This window comes from Melospiza georgiana, chromosome 10, assembly GCF_028018845.1.
Source record: "Melospiza georgiana isolate bMelGeo1 chromosome 10, bMelGeo1.pri, whole genome shotgun sequence".
NCBI classification, from domain to species: Eukaryota; Metazoa; Chordata; class Aves; order Passeriformes; family Passerellidae; genus Melospiza; species Melospiza georgiana.
In genome coordinates, this window is record NC_080439.1 from 13,098,580 (window position 1) to 13,113,990 (window position 15,411).

At 52.5% G+C, this 15,411-nt stretch overlaps 1 protein-coding gene across 3 annotated transcripts; it reads left to right on the plus strand.

Moving 5' to 3' along the window:
- Nucleotides 1-266: 266 nt before the first annotated feature.
- Nucleotides 267-13,538, plus strand: ZIC4 (Zic family member 4). 3 transcript variants are annotated; one of them, XM_058031190.1, is made up of 4 exons: nucleotides 267-342; nucleotides 6,171-6,788; nucleotides 11,236-11,560; nucleotides 13,451-13,538. In XM_058031190.1, coding segments are annotated over exons 1-4 (1,014 nt in total). In that variant the 5' UTR covers nucleotides 267-272; the 3' UTR covers nucleotides 13,452-13,538. The 3 variants fall into 3 exon arrangements, with proteins under 3 accessions (XP_057887173.1, XP_057887172.1, XP_057887171.1); XM_058031189.1 differs by lacking the exon at nucleotides 267-342 and having other exon boundaries at nucleotides 5,585-6,788; XM_058031188.1 differs by lacking the exons at nucleotides 267-342; nucleotides 13,451-13,538 and having other exon boundaries at nucleotides 5,585-6,788; nucleotides 11,236-11,657.
- Nucleotides 13,539-15,411: the final 1,873 nt, after the last annotated feature.

The window sequence follows — 15,411 nt, forward strand, 5'->3', positions numbered from 1 at the left end:
GAAACTTCATGACTCCATAAAACATGTGCTGCTTTGCTGGGGAGGCAGCCTCCAGTTTCCCCTCGGAGAAAGCTTCTCTTCCCCTCTCATTGCCTAACTTGTATATTGGTTTGGTTTTATGGATTGGTTTTGGGGGGGTTGGGGTTTTTTTCCTTTTCTTTTTGAATCCATGATGACCAACGTATAAGGTGCCTTACTCATTTCACATCACACACAAATGGTTTTGCTCTTAACTTTCTACCTCTCTCCCCAAACAGGAACAAAGTCAGGAAATGAGGCACAAGACTCCCCTTGTAATGAGGAAAAGAAAACGACTTTACAGAAACATCCTGGAAAAGTCAAGTAAGTTAAAATATGTCCTTTTTACAGTTCAAAAGAGACTGTATTTTTTTCAGCTTAGTGTTTAACGTACTTGCATAAACACAAATCAGCGACAGAACACCCCACCAGCAGCTGCCTAATCCTGCTCAATGCCTATTCATTTGGAGGTTCTAGAATTAATATTTGACGACTCTCTCATTGAAACAACAACCCCTGACCCCATGTGATTGCACTGTCACATTATTCTATGACATATTCATCTTGAATTCATTTACGGACGATTTGATTGGAATGAGGTTTGACATGTATTGGATCCTATTAAAGAAGAAGACTTTGATCTTGTTGATGGGGTTTACATGATATGTATCATCTTTACCAGGGATACCAGGCTTCCACAATGTGGTGTCTAAGTAGTCAGTGACTGACAGCTTATCTGACAGGAATACCTTAATCTTGAGGTCCTGAATGAAATATTCTATTTAAAATAAGCATATGATTTGCTTGTCCTAGGGTAGCTCTAGGTCACAAAATGTGAGAGGCAAACCTAGGCACAAACCGTTGCTTGTCTGGTGGCTGACTTCCCATTGTTCGGGAGCCCTGAAATAAAGAAGTCCCCATAAGTGGATATGGGGCGAGGGAATAAAAACAAAGGCAGAGTGTGCTCTCGAGCTACTCGGTATCCTCTCCTCCTCGAGGTGAAACTGGGATTGCTGAAAGGCTTTCTCGAACGACCTCTTCCTAACCAGCAGTGCCTTCTGCCGGGGCAGCCAGGGACTCGGGCTCAGGTCCTGAGTCTGCTTCCCGCATCCCTCTCTGCCAAAGCGAATTTAAGGGATAAGGAACCGCGCAGGGTGACTTTCTTGGTCCTCTCTGTTTCCACTCCTCGCGTTTTTTCTCTTTCTCACTGTAAAGATAAGGGTTTTCAGACTGATCTCTCCCCCTCCTCTCGTTTGGGATTTGAAGCCCAAAAACGCAACCTCCGGAGCCTGTCTGAAGCGTTCAGAGCATCCCGGCCCTGCCCAGGCCTCTGGCACCGGCCGGATATTTTGTAGCTGGCTGGTCGGAAAGTTTCCACAGAGGTGGAAGCGGGAGAACATGGAATGGATGAAGGTCAAATTTGGCTTTCTTGTGCTCCCCGAGGGCAGGAGCTGTGCCTTGAGCTGAGGTTATAAAGGGGGCTGCCTCTTCGAAGCAATGCTAGAGATAGCGACAAGCATCTTGATGTTTAGGTAGATTACTGCCGAAAAAACAAGGGTAAGGTAAAGCCGATGAGCAGCTGGGGCCGTTCCCGCCCCGCAAAGGGATGTGCAGCCGGTTCCATGCCGCAGGCCTCGGCGGCCCGGCGGGGCGGGGGTGCGGGCAGGGCCGGACGGTCGGGGCTGCCCCGCGGGCCGCACCCCCGAACCGTGACAGGCGGAGCGGAAAGCGGGGGGACAGCTCAGCCCTCAGCCAGGGGACAGCTCAGCCCCTCAGCCAGGGGACAAATCAGCCCTCAGCCAGGGCACAGCTCAGCCCCTCAGCCAGGGGACAAATCAGCCCTCAGCCAGGGCACAGCTCAGCCCTCAGCCAGGGCACAGCTCAGCCCTCAGCCAGGGGACAGCTCAGCCCTCAGCCAGGGCACAGCTCAGCCCTCACCCAGGGCACAGCTCAGCCCTCAGCCAGGGCACAGCTCAGCCCTCACCCAGAGGACAGCTCAGCCCTCACCCAGGGCACAGCTCAGCCCTCAGCCAGGGCACAGCTGAGCCCTCAGCCAGGGGACAAATCAGCCCTCAGCCAGGGCACAGCTCAGCCCTCAGCCAGGGCACAGCTGAGCCCTCACCCAGAGGACAGCTCAGCCCTCACCCAGGGCACAGCTCAGCCCTCAGCCAGGGCACAGCTCAGCCCCTCAGCCAGGGCACAGCTCAGCCCTCAGCCAGGGCACAGCTCAGCCCTCAGCCAGGGGACAGCTCAGCCCCTCAGCCAGGGCACAGCTCAGCCCCTCACCCAGGGGACAGCTCAGCCCCTCAGCCAGGGGACAAATCAGCCCTCAGCCAGGGGACAGCTCAGCCCTCAGCCAAGGCACAGCTCAGCCCTCAGCCAGGGCACAGCTCAGCCCTCAGCCAGGGGACAGCTCAGCCCTCAGCCAGGGGACAGCTCAGCCCTCAGCCAGGGGACAAATCAGCCCTCAGCCAGGGGACAGCTCAGCCCCTCAGCCAAGGCACAGCTCAGCCCTCAGCCAGGGGACAGCTCAGCCCTCAGCCAAGGCACAGCTCAGCCCTCAGCCAGGGCACAGCTCAGCCCTCAGCCAGGGCACAGCTCAGCCCTCAGCCAGGGCACAGCCCCGACGTTCTGCCACGAGAGCCAGGTCGGGGCCAGAGAAATGCTGGTGACTCGTCTTTACAACGTGTCACCTCTTTAGAACAACCCTCCAGCTCGGGCCAGCTTTGGGGCCAGGGGCTGAGGACGGGGCGGCGGACACACAGCAGCCATAGGGAAATTCGAGCTCAGGATCAAGCAGCCAGTTTGCTGGCCCTGCAGAAGCTGGTGTTGACACATTTGAGAGTTTGCCGAGAGCCTGGCGTATCTGGTCAATGGGGGCTCAGGCGCTGCCAAGAAGCAGGAGACCTCGGTCAGCTCTCGAGTGGCAGCAGCTTGAGCTCGAGCTGCCAAAGGGCTGCGCAGACAGGCGTTCGAGTTTTCAAAACATTGTGGGAGCCGAGCGGAGCCGTCCGGGCCTGGGCCCGCTTCCCTCCTCTTGCCCGTTTCTCCGCCTCCCCGCAGTCATGTGGCGGCCCCCGCCCGCCTCCCCCCGCACACAACCGGGCTCACATCAGCCTCACCTAACAGTGAGGGACACCGAGGGCCAGGTTCTCCTCCGCTGCCTGGAAAAGGGTGTGAGAGACAGCCCTGAGTGGGGGGCAACTGAGAGCCATGAGTGTCTGGCAAGAAATCATCACAACATTTGAAATGAACTTAGGGCAAAATGGTTATGACTTTTTTTTTAATTGGCAAACTCTTCCAGATGTTTTCTCCCTTGACTGAGAAGTGTCAGAATTGATGGATAACAAGTATGTAGAGATGCAGTGTTTTAAGGAGGTATGAGGAAAGCAGCTTTATTTGGGATTCACAGTCTCAGTACATTTGTAAGTAACAGATTCATACTTCCTAACGTTTGTCTCTTCTGTGCACTCCTATTGAGACGGTCATGAATAGGACTGTCAAATCCATTTCGTAGAGCAAGTAGACTTGAAAGTTGAGATATTGTGAGGATGGTGTGTGGTTTAAAATGCCTGCGTAAACATGTTATGTAAGGTTGGGGAGCTAATTGCATCATTTGTCACTTTTCATCATCTCCACTCAGAAAGATGTGTGCAAGGATATATCTATAGCTAGCTACCTGAATATCAGCCTAGTTTTACAGTGCAAGTATGGTAAATGCAAGCAGAGACAAAATGCAATTGCAGCCAACCCAGAATGTGTGAAGCTGTGTCAAAGATGTCTCCTATGTGGTTATGTATGTACTAAACTTTAATCTTATGGTTTCCAGTCTTTGCCTTGCAGCTTCAGTTATGAAGGTAGCTGGGTTGACATTGCCAAGTAGTTTCTTGTTTTACTGCTTCACATAAAGCCTATTGATCGCCAACACTTAAATTCTTATGGAAATGCAAAATTCTGTGCTGGGAGCTTTACCTGACGTGCATCTGGTAAAGAACCCACTGGCAAGTTAACAGCGAGTTAATATATTAAAATGATGAGAGTTTGAAGGGATGGGTAAAGAATTAAGCATTGCTATATTTCATAAGACTGTGAGGTTATGGTGGAGCCCTTTTTTTGTCAGGATCCAAGTACTGTGGTAATACAGTGGGTAGATATTTAAAGATGTGTTTTTCCTTCTTGGAGCAGAAGAATCTTTTTCCATGTTTCATTAACTTTTTTAAGTTCACAATCCCCTTCTTAAAAACTTAAGCAGATGCTTCCTCCTGTGCTGAAGCCCTAAGCTTTTCTAAACCTGTAAGGCCTCAGTGTGTCCAGCTAAAACCCAAACCTACACTTCAACTACTAGCACGCAAACCCTGCAGACCATGTCATTTCCTTCAGGTGATAACCATCAGAACCGAGTCCGCTATGAATGTTTGGCAATGCTTTTCCTTCACGCCAAGGACGGGGATTTTACGTGGAACTGCCCTGTAAGTGTGCGTGAGAGAAAGTGAGAGAGGGAAAGGGAGAGACTCCCTCTTCTGGGTTAAACATTCAGATTCAGCCTGAACATCACGATTGCTCCGGCGGCCAGTAACCAGATAACTGCTAAAACTTGTCAGAGGAGGGGAAAGGGGATGGGATCTCTCAGGGATCCTTTGTCCGGGCTCAGGCACCGGGGCAGTAGCCCGAGTCCCGGGCCGATAGCCCGAGTGAGTCCCGGGCCGAGCCCGCCTGGCCAGCGAGCGGCCGGTGCGGCTCGGCCGCAGCTTCCGCCGGGCAAGGACGCTCTCCCCGCGCTGGCAACAAGTGCCGGGCACCCGCCGGCAGGACGGCACCGGGACCGCTCCGGGGACCGGCGGGGCTGCCCGTGCTCTGCCGGGGGCGAACCCCGCGGCCGCCCCTTGTCTCAGGGCAGGGCAGCGGGAACGGACAGAGGCGAGGGGGAGGCCGGGCGATGCCCTCCACTCCCGCCGAGGCTTTTTCCCCGGCCGCATGCGGAAGCCCGGCAGTGCCCGGCCCCGGGCAGAGCCCCCGGGCCGAGACCCCAGGCAGAGCCCCCCGGGCCGGGCCGGGCCGGGCTGCGGATGGGGGCGCCGGGGGAAGGGCTGGCGCGGCGGCGCATGCGCAGCCCGTCCCCGCGCGCGCCCCCCGCGGCACCGGCGATCTCCCTCTCCGGCGGCGGCGGGACCTGTCACGGTGACGTCACCGCGGCGGCAGCCAATGGGCGGGCGCGGCGATTGTGTGGCCGGCGGGGCAGCGGCGCGGCCGGAGCGCGGCCCGGCCGGTCCCGCCGCGCCGTGAGGGCCGCCCCGGCCCCGGGCAGGACGGGCCGCGCCGCGGGACCTCCCCGGCCGCCGCCAAAGCCTCCCGCCGGCCCCCCGAGCCCACCCGCTGGCACAGCCGCCCGTGCGTCCCGCGCCGGGGTGGAGGGACCGGGAAACTTTTTTATTTGGGAAGAAAGGAGAGAAAAAAAAAAAAAAAAGAAAAAAACTAGAAAGTTGTTTCCCCCGCTCCCCCCCTTCCCCCCTGCTGCCCTGTGTATCTCTCCTCCCGCTGTCAGGTGACTTTTTAGCGTTAGAAGCTAATGAGCGTGGATGCTCTGGGGATCCCGGTGATGGACCCTGCTGCTCTCTCCAGGCGGAACACGGCGCTCAGATTAGTAGACTTGGCGGGGGCTCCTCGCCACCAGCAGCACCCCCCTCAGAGCATGACAGGCTTCCCGGGCGTCGCCGGGCACCCCCACATCACGGCGCCCAGGCCGCCGGGGGAACACGCCGCCGAGTCCCGCCTCGGGCCGCAGCAGCTCCGGCCAGAACACATGGGGCACCGCCACCATCCTCCTCCTCATCCTCCTCCTCAGCATCACCCCGCGGCCCTTAAGATCAGCCCTGCCCCTCATCCCCACCACCAGCTCCTCCACCACCACCACCACCATCATCATCATCATCATCATCAGGCAGGCCAAGCCGAGGTGGTCTCTAGTCACACGGCAGCGTTTGGCCCGGCGCAGTCACCAGCAGCCCCTTACCCCGTGTCTCACCCAGCCCAGGCTCTGGCAGCAGGTAGGGACTTCTTCCTCCGCAGAGACCTGCCGGCCCCACTCATGCCAGGGCTGACCGAGCAGCACCCCGCTGCAAGTTCTCACCACGGACTGTTTGTCTCAACAACAGGTAGCTACCCCGGACACCATGGTCACCAGCACCACCACTCAGAAGCTGGGAATCCCTCTCTGTTCACTGGACTCCATGAGCAGCCTCCCCATGCAGCTCCAGGTGGCCATCTAAACGGACAGCTCAGACTGGGGTTACCTGGAGAAATGTACGCCAGGTCTGAACATTTCACTCAAGTACCAGCCTCCAGGACAGATCATTTTGCTGCTTCTTCGCTTCATAACTACGGTGGTATGAATCTGAACGTGAACCTGGCTCCACACCACGGCCCGGGTGCCTTCTTTCGTTACATGAGGCAGCCCATCAAACAGGAACTCATCTGTAAGTGGATTGAGTTGGACCAGACTCCCAAAAAATTATGCTCGAAAACTTTCAGCACGATGCACGAGCTGGTGACTCATGTCACGGTGGAGCACGTTGGAGGACCCGAGCAGTCCAATCACATATGTTTCTGGGAAGAGTGTCCAAGAGAAGGGAAACCTTTCAAGGCCAAATATAAACTTGTAAATCACATCAGAGTCCACACAGGTGAAAAACCTTTCCCCTGCCCTTTCCCAGGCTGTGGCAAAGTGTTTGCCAGATCAGAGAATCTCAAAATACACAAAAGAACTCATACAGGTCAGTATGTAAAGCTCTCTTTACTCTCTTTCTCTCTGTTATTCCGCGTACTGATTTGCTTTTTTTCCTTTCCTTTTTTTTTTTTTTTTTTTTTTTTAATGTATCCTTTGAGTTGTTATTGAATGCACGCCAAGTACTTCTGGAAAATAAATTCTCAGATTTGTTTGCTTCTTTACCGTTTGGAGAAGGGGGAGGAAAGGGGGGGGAAGGGGAGAGCGAAAGCGAATCTCAGAATTCTCGTCCATATTTTTTTCTGGTTGTGCAGAGAGGTTGCTGTAATGTTTATGTGGGTGGATCTGTGTAAATATCGAACGATATAGCTACTAATTCTGCTAATTCACACAGGCGAGGATTTTTTTTTTTTTGATTTAAAGTAGTCGGGGGGAAAAAATGAAATCATTGTGCAAGCTCACAAATTAAAAGTGAACAATGGAAGTTACAACTTGTCTAGTCAGTTTTGACTGATGTCGCTGAGATGCTGCTGCTCGAACATTGTGAGAATAACACAGCTGCGACCTTTTCGTTCAACAGTTCTGTTTTGGGCAGAGGGAGTTTCAAATGTTTGATCTGAATAACACTGACATTTTTAATGAGCATTGCCTTCCAACGACTCTCTGCATTCGCAAATATGGGGAGCTGAGATTTCTGATTCTCGTGAGGGAAAAAAAAAAAAAAAAGGAAAGAAAGAAAGGAAACCCTTGTGTTGTTTCGGCCTGTACATTCTGAAATGTCATTTGCAGATCTGTTAAGTGAAATTGGGACATGTGTCAGAAACATCTGTTAGTTCTAGTTAACAGAAAATAAAGTAACACGATGGACGATCTTGCAGAACTACGTTTGAACTCTTCCGGCCAGGAAAGCATTTATAATTAATGAAATTGCACGTAGAAAGTTTTCACACTTCCAGGAGCAGCTTGTGAAGTTGTATTAATTAGTTTAGCAGCCGGTGTTTGTAGTCCATAGCGCTGGCTTGTCTTTTTTTTTTTTTTTCTTTCTTTTTTTTTCTTTTTTTTTTTTTTTTTTTTTCCTTCTCTAAAGAAGAAGATAAGAAATAAGCCCTTTTTGGAAAATTTAATCTGTTCCAGTGTAGGGTTTTCCACCTCCCACCCCCTTCTGTACAGCCTTATGCACTGCGAGGGAAACTACATAATCCTATTGTAAGATCTGCTTACAGCCAAACGATTTTTTTCGCCTTCCAGTTCATAAAACTCCCCTTCCCCCATGCTCGGTACAGGGCTTGACCTTCCAGGAGTTGCATTTTTTATGATAGAGCGCGACGTGATATAATATGCAGAACATACACTAATTTCGTATCGCTATCATCTAAACATAGCACTGAGATTTTACAGCGACCGTCACTCGTCACCTCATTATTTTTCCATCGCTCTATGAGGAGTAAGTCTGTGTGCGGGGCGGGGGGGTGGCGGGGAGGAGGTGGACGGCAGCATAGTTGTGTTCCTCGTTGCTGCCTTCTTGGCCCCCTTTTTCCTCGAAAAAGGGGTATCCCCGGGTCACGGAACTTGTATCCCAGCCAGCTCCTTGTTGGATCAGCACAGGTACAGCCATTAACCGGGAGAGCTCATCTCTTAATGACAGTGTTTTTCTTAAGTAAACAAACTTTTACTGCTCTTTAACGGCCTCGCTGTTTGAAGTCTCTGAAGCAGAAAATGGTTAAATTCTTGGGAAAACTGACCTACATCGGAGATGCAGGTTCAGGGCAAACCCGAGAGCGGAGATTTGCGTTTATTAAACACCATTCGGCGCGTCTGTACTTTTGGCTTTAACTTTCTCGGTGATTAATTGCTGTATTGTGCAAACTCCTGCAGGGCCTTTATGGTTCCACCGTTTCTATTAAACACCCAGAAGTTGTCAAAAACGCAATGTTTCTGAAACCCTAATAGAACTCACTACGAATTATTCATGAAGACAGTTCTAGATTCAACAGGAAAATTATTGCCTCCTTAAATATTAATGACTTCTGATTTCTCCGAGGCTGGGGAGCAGGCAGAGGGATATCTGGCGATGTACGAGTTCCCCAGGTTGGAGGATAAGGCCGTTCAGGCGGCGGCGGCGGCGGCGGGACGAGCAGGACGGGCTGGGATCTCTTCGCCGCCTTCCCTGAGGGCCAGGAACAATGGTGCGGGGCGTGGGACGGAGCCCCGCTCCCTCCCTGCGGCCCCGCCGCCCCCGCGCCTCGCCCGCAGCCCGGGAGCCGCCAGCTCCGGCTTCCCCCCGCCGCCAGTCACCCGGAGAAGTTGGTAAATACCTTAATCCACTCCCGGAGACGGGGGATTATGCCACAAATTCCAGGCTGAGTTTCACTGAACACTTTTGCCCAGCTACAAGTGGGGGGGTAAAATGGCGGTAGAGTCTCCATCGCCCGCGGAACTTTGTGCGTGGCTGCGGCTCCGTGGCCGGGCTGCGGCAGCCGGGACCTGTGCAGTGTCCTCTCCCCGCCGGGCAGGGATTTCCGCCAAAGAAAACCTGCTCTCGCGAAAGGAGTACTTGCAAATGGCTCGGATGGCTCCTCTTTATTGAGGCGTTCAGGGAATGCAACCCGGACAGCTGAGAAAATGCTGCCCTCTTCCCACTTGAAACCCGGCTGCGCGGACGGACCTTTCAGTGGCTCTTTCAGGGGGTTAAGCGAAGTTGAACATTTTTCAACTCGGCAAAGCGCAGTGCGGCGCAGCCCGCTTTTACCTGAATGGAACTCACTTTGCACAAGCAGAGTGCTTATGAGGATGGCTTTCCCTGGGGTCTCCTAACTTACTGCTTGCTTGTACTACACTAATATCCTTGATTTGTTGTCTCAACTTAGATGCTGAAGGTCAAATTATTTCCTTACGTGGAACTCTAATTAGATTATAGGCGGGCGTGTGTCTATGCATATGCACCGCTGTATGTCGACGGTATTTGGTTACAGAATCCGCATCGTTTTGTGAGAGACCTTATTTTTAACCTCTTCCCTCCCTTCCCTCCAACGCCAGATATTTACCCATCCTCCGTGCAAATGCTAGCGGTGCAGGATGTCAGCGCTCCTCATTGACCATTACAGTGCGGAAAGGGCATACTTTAAACGCGAAGCCATGAGCCTTTCCCACCCACCTTGCATAAAGTGCATTCAATGTGAAATATTTGGAATGCCTTCCTTTATTTTCTTCTGCTCTCAGCCGAGCCCGATGTAGACTGAGTCTCTTCTAAATTTAATCATGACGAATTGGGAGGGAAAAAAATAAAAACGACAACCACAAACGTACAACCCAAGAAATTTAAAAAACCAAACCAAAACAAACACACAAAACCAAATATTGGAAGTCCTTTCGGCTACATGCGCCATGATGGGGAACACAGTTGCTTTGTTTGCACTTCACGTTAAGGTTAGGCCATGTATTTTTGTGGAGTCCTCTCCGCCCTGATACTTTTTGACTTTTGAGGGATGAGGAAGATATTTTCATAATCGGTTGGTACAGGACCTGGGTACCCCTTGGTAAGCAGAGTTTTGCAGTTTGCTATTGTCAGCGACAATAATGCCGCCAGCATTTCATCCTGCATCTGGCTGTGGCGTGTTTCCTTGAAAACCTCCTGTGTATCGTCTACCATGGCAGGTCCACACGCTTCGAGGTTACACTTTCACACGACTCCAGCAACACTATTGTGTTACTATTATGCATAACACCACTTATTATATGATCAGACAATTTAATCCCGATTGCAATTCCTTCAGTGGCTGTGTAGGTTGAAATGTAAAGGGAATCCTACCCTGGCGACAGTGCCGTGCGCTGGCCTAGTCATCCTTCTGCTGAATCTTTATCATTTTTCCCGCACAATCAATGTCTTTCTGAAATATTTCGTACTTCAGCACACGGTATCAGCAAGCTGGCGAGCGGGGAAAGGAAGGGGATGTGGATCTTCCATGGCATTGTAATCAGTGCAAGTATGAAGTGGATGAAATACGATCTAGCCAGGTTATGGAAAATATTTCCACGTGCCTGGGGGACTGTGAGAAATGTATTTAACGTTAAAGCCTTCGAAGGGATAAATCACTGACCGCTCTTTCTGCAGGACTTCGGGGTCTGCGGGGACAGCACATGTTTGCTCGGAACGAGCAGTTCTCCTCTAAGTTTTCCTTGTTTCGGAGCTTTGTCTTTTGCACAAACCCTTACGATGGCACCCGCACAGGCCAGGGGAAAGGGAAGGAGAAGCTGGCTGGGCAGGGCGCTCCGCCTGCGGAGCCGCATCCGGGTGGGCACGGAGCGCGGCTCCGGGGGATGCTCGGCGGGGCCCGCGGGGAAGGGCAGAGCTAGTGAGAGGAGATTCCGCGGGGAGAGGAGCCGGCAGGGCCGGAGAGAGGGGTCCGGGGAGGCTGTGGGCTGCGGGGGTGAGGGATGCGCTGCTCCCGGCCCCGCCGCCGCCGCTAATGGCTGTGCTCGCCCATTGCCTCCTGCAGGGGAGAAGCCGTTCAAATGTGAATTCGAGGGCTGTGACAGGCGCTTCGCCAACAGCAGCGACAGGAAGAAGCACTCGCATGTCCACACCAGCGACAAGCCCTACAATTGCAAAGTGAGAGGCTGCGACAAGTCCTACACCCACCCCAGCTCCCTGAGAAAACACATGAAAGTGCACTGCAAATCCCCTCCTCCCAGCTCCGGCTACGAGTCCTCCACGCCCTCCTTGGTGTCCCCCTCCTCGGACTCCGGCCGGGAGCCCCCCGCCTCCTGCTCCCACGCTGAGCCCTCCGCGCCCGCGCAGCCCGCCGCCAACCTGAGCGAATGGTACGTGTGTCAAGGCGCGGGGCCCCGCGGCCCCCCCGGGCCCCCCGGCGCCTCCTCGCCGCCGCGCCTCCCCGCCGAGCCCCGGCCCCGCTGCTAGGGCGCGCCGGGGGCGGCGGCGGGCGGCCCGGCCCGGTACGGCCCGGCACGGCCCGGCCGGCACGGGGAGCGCCGGGCACGGGGAAGGCGAGCGGGAGCGGCAGCGAGAGGCGCTTGGCGGAGGGAGAGAGGCTGCGGAGCGTGCGGGTGGGCCCGGCCCGCGCCCCCGGCACCGCGCACACGGGAGGGCTGCGCTCGCCTCGGCCGCGGCGCTGCCGCCTCCTCCCGCCGTGCCACACACCCCCGCTCTGACCGCCTTGCTCCCGTCTGTTTACATGCCAACTGATTTGCATTCCCTTTCCTTATTCCTGTCCTTTTCCCTTTCCTTCCTTTCCCTTCCCCTTCCCCTTCCCCTTCCTCTTCCCGTTTTCCTTTCCCCTTCCCTTCAGTGGTTTCATACAGATTTCCTCTGTACAGATTTTTTCTTGTCAACAGTATTGTGTGCTGCACTGTTCTGTCCGCCCACGATTTTCTGTGAGAGTGTGGTTTTTTTAAGAAATATATATATATATATATATAAACTATTATTTGTTACCAATTTGTACAAAATGGATCCATTAAATTTTTTGATTAATTAACCCGTTCGATGGACGTTTCTGTAAAGAATCTCCTCACTTTTCCCTCTTTCTGTACATAAATACATATATATATATTTCCTTCCCCCACCCAGTAGTCGCTAATAAAGAAAAGCCCAGGGGGGTACGATGATTGACTGTCCATTTTAGCTCCCACTGGTAATGACTTCTAATACCTAAACATGCCCGTCCCCACCCAGAGCGCGGCTCCTGTTGAACCGTGGGCGCTGGAGCTCCCGGGGGGGCGGTTCTGGGGGGGTTTGGGGGGAGCCCGTTCTCCGACGTCACCGCCAGGGCGGGGGCCGGGCAGCCCCCGGCAGCGCGGGGACAGGGGCCGCTGCTCCGCGGCTCTGCCCTCCGAACAGCCCCGAGGAGAAATGAACCGCTCCCACACCGCGCCTTCAGCATCTCCATGCTGCCCCAGAGCCTCAAACCTGCAGGGTTCACTGCACCGGTTCAGGGAAAAAAGGGAGGGGGGGGTAACAAAATAAACAACCCCCAAAATAAATAAACAAAGCTCTCCACTGGGGTAGCTTGAAACTACCGAATGGTGCCGTTTTAATTACTTTAATTATGTTTAAGAATACCAGATAGTATGGGCAAATAAATAGCATAGGCTGCTGGAAAGGGTTTCTGTGGCTTGCGGAGAGCAGACAGAAGGCTGCTGTAACCGCATCCTCTGGTGTCTGACAGATCACCTCCGCACGCAGGTGACTGGGGTTACCGCGAGTGTACAACTGTACGCACACACGCACACACACGTGCATGTTGATACCGAGAAATATAAAAACGACAGAAAAATAAATAGCTGCTCGGTGACTAAAAACACCCGAATGCCCAGGGCTTTCCTTGCTTATACACCCGTATTTTTCCCCCAAGGCACCAAGTCGGCGTTGCTTTCTTCATTCGCCCAAACTCAACAACTTTTGTGTTTAAACACCACGGATAGTGACAACAGCATGTCGCTAACGGGAATACACTTAGGGAATCAGCTAGGTGAGAGCAATGTGTGAAAGAGGAATCTAAACAGGGGAGAGCTGTGCCCCTCTCCAGCCCCCGAAACTTGTGTCATGGAAATCGAGAAGTGCAGAAGCCAAATGCGGGTAGGGAGGATGTTTCCATCATGTCCCGAGATCTGTTTATTTCTTTATTTCTCTATTTACAGAAGTATTTGGATGTGCAGGCTAATCACCTTTAATTTTTCATTTGCTTGTTACAGATGTCTACCCCGTTGCTCTCAAGGTAATCTAGACAGAAGCAGCTGAAAGCCTGAATCTTATGCCTTAGACATCAAAGCAAGCTCGCACAAAGAAGTATTTCTTCACAACGGTGAATCTTCATGGTAAGTTAGGATTTCTATGGCAATAGGCAAGTCATACTTAAATAGTGAAAGGCGAAGTCTGGAGCCCGTCCAGTCTTTTCATTAAGGACATAATATTTACGTCTAACAGGCCCTTTTTCTTGTGTATACAAGTATATATTTTTGTTTGACGCGAACTAAATCATTTTCATTTAATTTCCGGTAAACAAAACCCACGCGAACAGGGCACTTGTTCCAGACCATAATAAAAATGGATAAGACTGTCAGGAAGAAAAGGCCCGCTTGAACCGTCGCCTCAGCTCACTTTTGTTTCTGCTTTCTGCCAGGATCAGAGAATGCATTTGGGATTTGAGGGCGAGTTTCTAAAGGCAAGGAAATGGTTTTTAAGGGGGGAAAGAAAAGGAGAAAGGTCTAATCAAGCTCGGGTTGTTCAAAGGGCCTGATTTTGGGGTTGAAAGTGTGAGTTTTATGGTGCATCAGCATGCCACGTTAGGATCGCTATGGTAATGAGGAGAGCAATAGCAAGCGGCCTTCAAAGGAGGCACACTCCATTTGAGACAGTCTATTAAGATACATTTGCACTGACCTTTGGTTTCATGCTAGCTTAATACACTCAATCTGCTCCCCGCTAGAGATAGACTTCCTCCACCTAATGTACTTCAGCGGAGCTGGGTTTTGCTGGGCTTCGCCCTCCCCCCGAGGCCAGCTCCGTTCCGACGCTGTAGCCCCGGTCTCCTTGTCCCCAAAGTAAGGGACTGCCAGCCCCCCGAGCCCGGCGGGAGCTCCCGCCCGCTGTCCCCAGCCTTTCTGACCAGCTTCTAGCAGCAAGAACTGGCCGCAAAGCCTGAGGATTGCTTCTCTTCCTCTCTAGCAAACGTGGCAGAGAAAGATAGGATGGGGACTGGCAGATCCCCCTCCTCGGGCTGCCTCTGTCTCAGGGAGTAGGTTTCCGATGGAAGTGCCCCAGGAGCTGGGAAGCGGGGTGAGCTCCGAGGGGAGATGGCCGTAGCCCCTTGTCACCCTGCCCGCTCCCGCTGTCCCAGCGAGAGGAGGCTCCGTGGTGCGGGGAACTTGACACCCGCATGGCCGGGGCCATGGGCGCTGGGCCATGGGCCCGGGAAAGTTAGAAGTCCATGTTCCAGTAATTGTCTTGTTGTTTATTTTATCCAAGTACCCTAGTGAATAGGGGAAAAATAAACACGGGGAAAAAAAATTCAAACAGTTGAGTCGTCTTTAGTGCCAGCCCTTGTGGTTGAATAAAAAGGATGGTCCAATTTCTATTGAGCTGAGAAATCTTTGAAGTGGGAGTTATTATCTGAGAAATTCCTGCTCGTCGTCCTAACAACGCTGATGAAACGTAAAAGGTTCTTTGTCAGCGATTTGTTCTCCTCTCTGTCAAACTCACCCTGCCCGTTAGCTTTAAACCGTTTCTAAAGAGATAAAATCAAACTTTTAAAGATAACTTTAGGGGCCCAGAGGGTGCAGAAAATACCAAACTATCGAATCCTGTGTATAGACATACATCTGGATATATGTGGCCGCGTCTGCGTGAAACTCTGACTGTGTACAGATGTCCATGGATGTCTGTATGACCTTACAGTTCGAAAGTTGAAATTATATCCATTGTTTTTGCATTTCATCCTCCAAACTTTTCCGTCTAATAAATTATTCCTACACACACTCTGCACGGAGTGCGATTCTTGGGCGAAGGCAGAAACGTTGGGTTTCATTAACACCACTTTGTGACCAACAAATGTTTTCTCTCCAGTAGAGTGAGAGCAAGAGCGTAGACATAGAGTAAATTCTTTGATCATTTAACAGTCCGAATACCTATCACGCATGTATATACTGCAATGTAT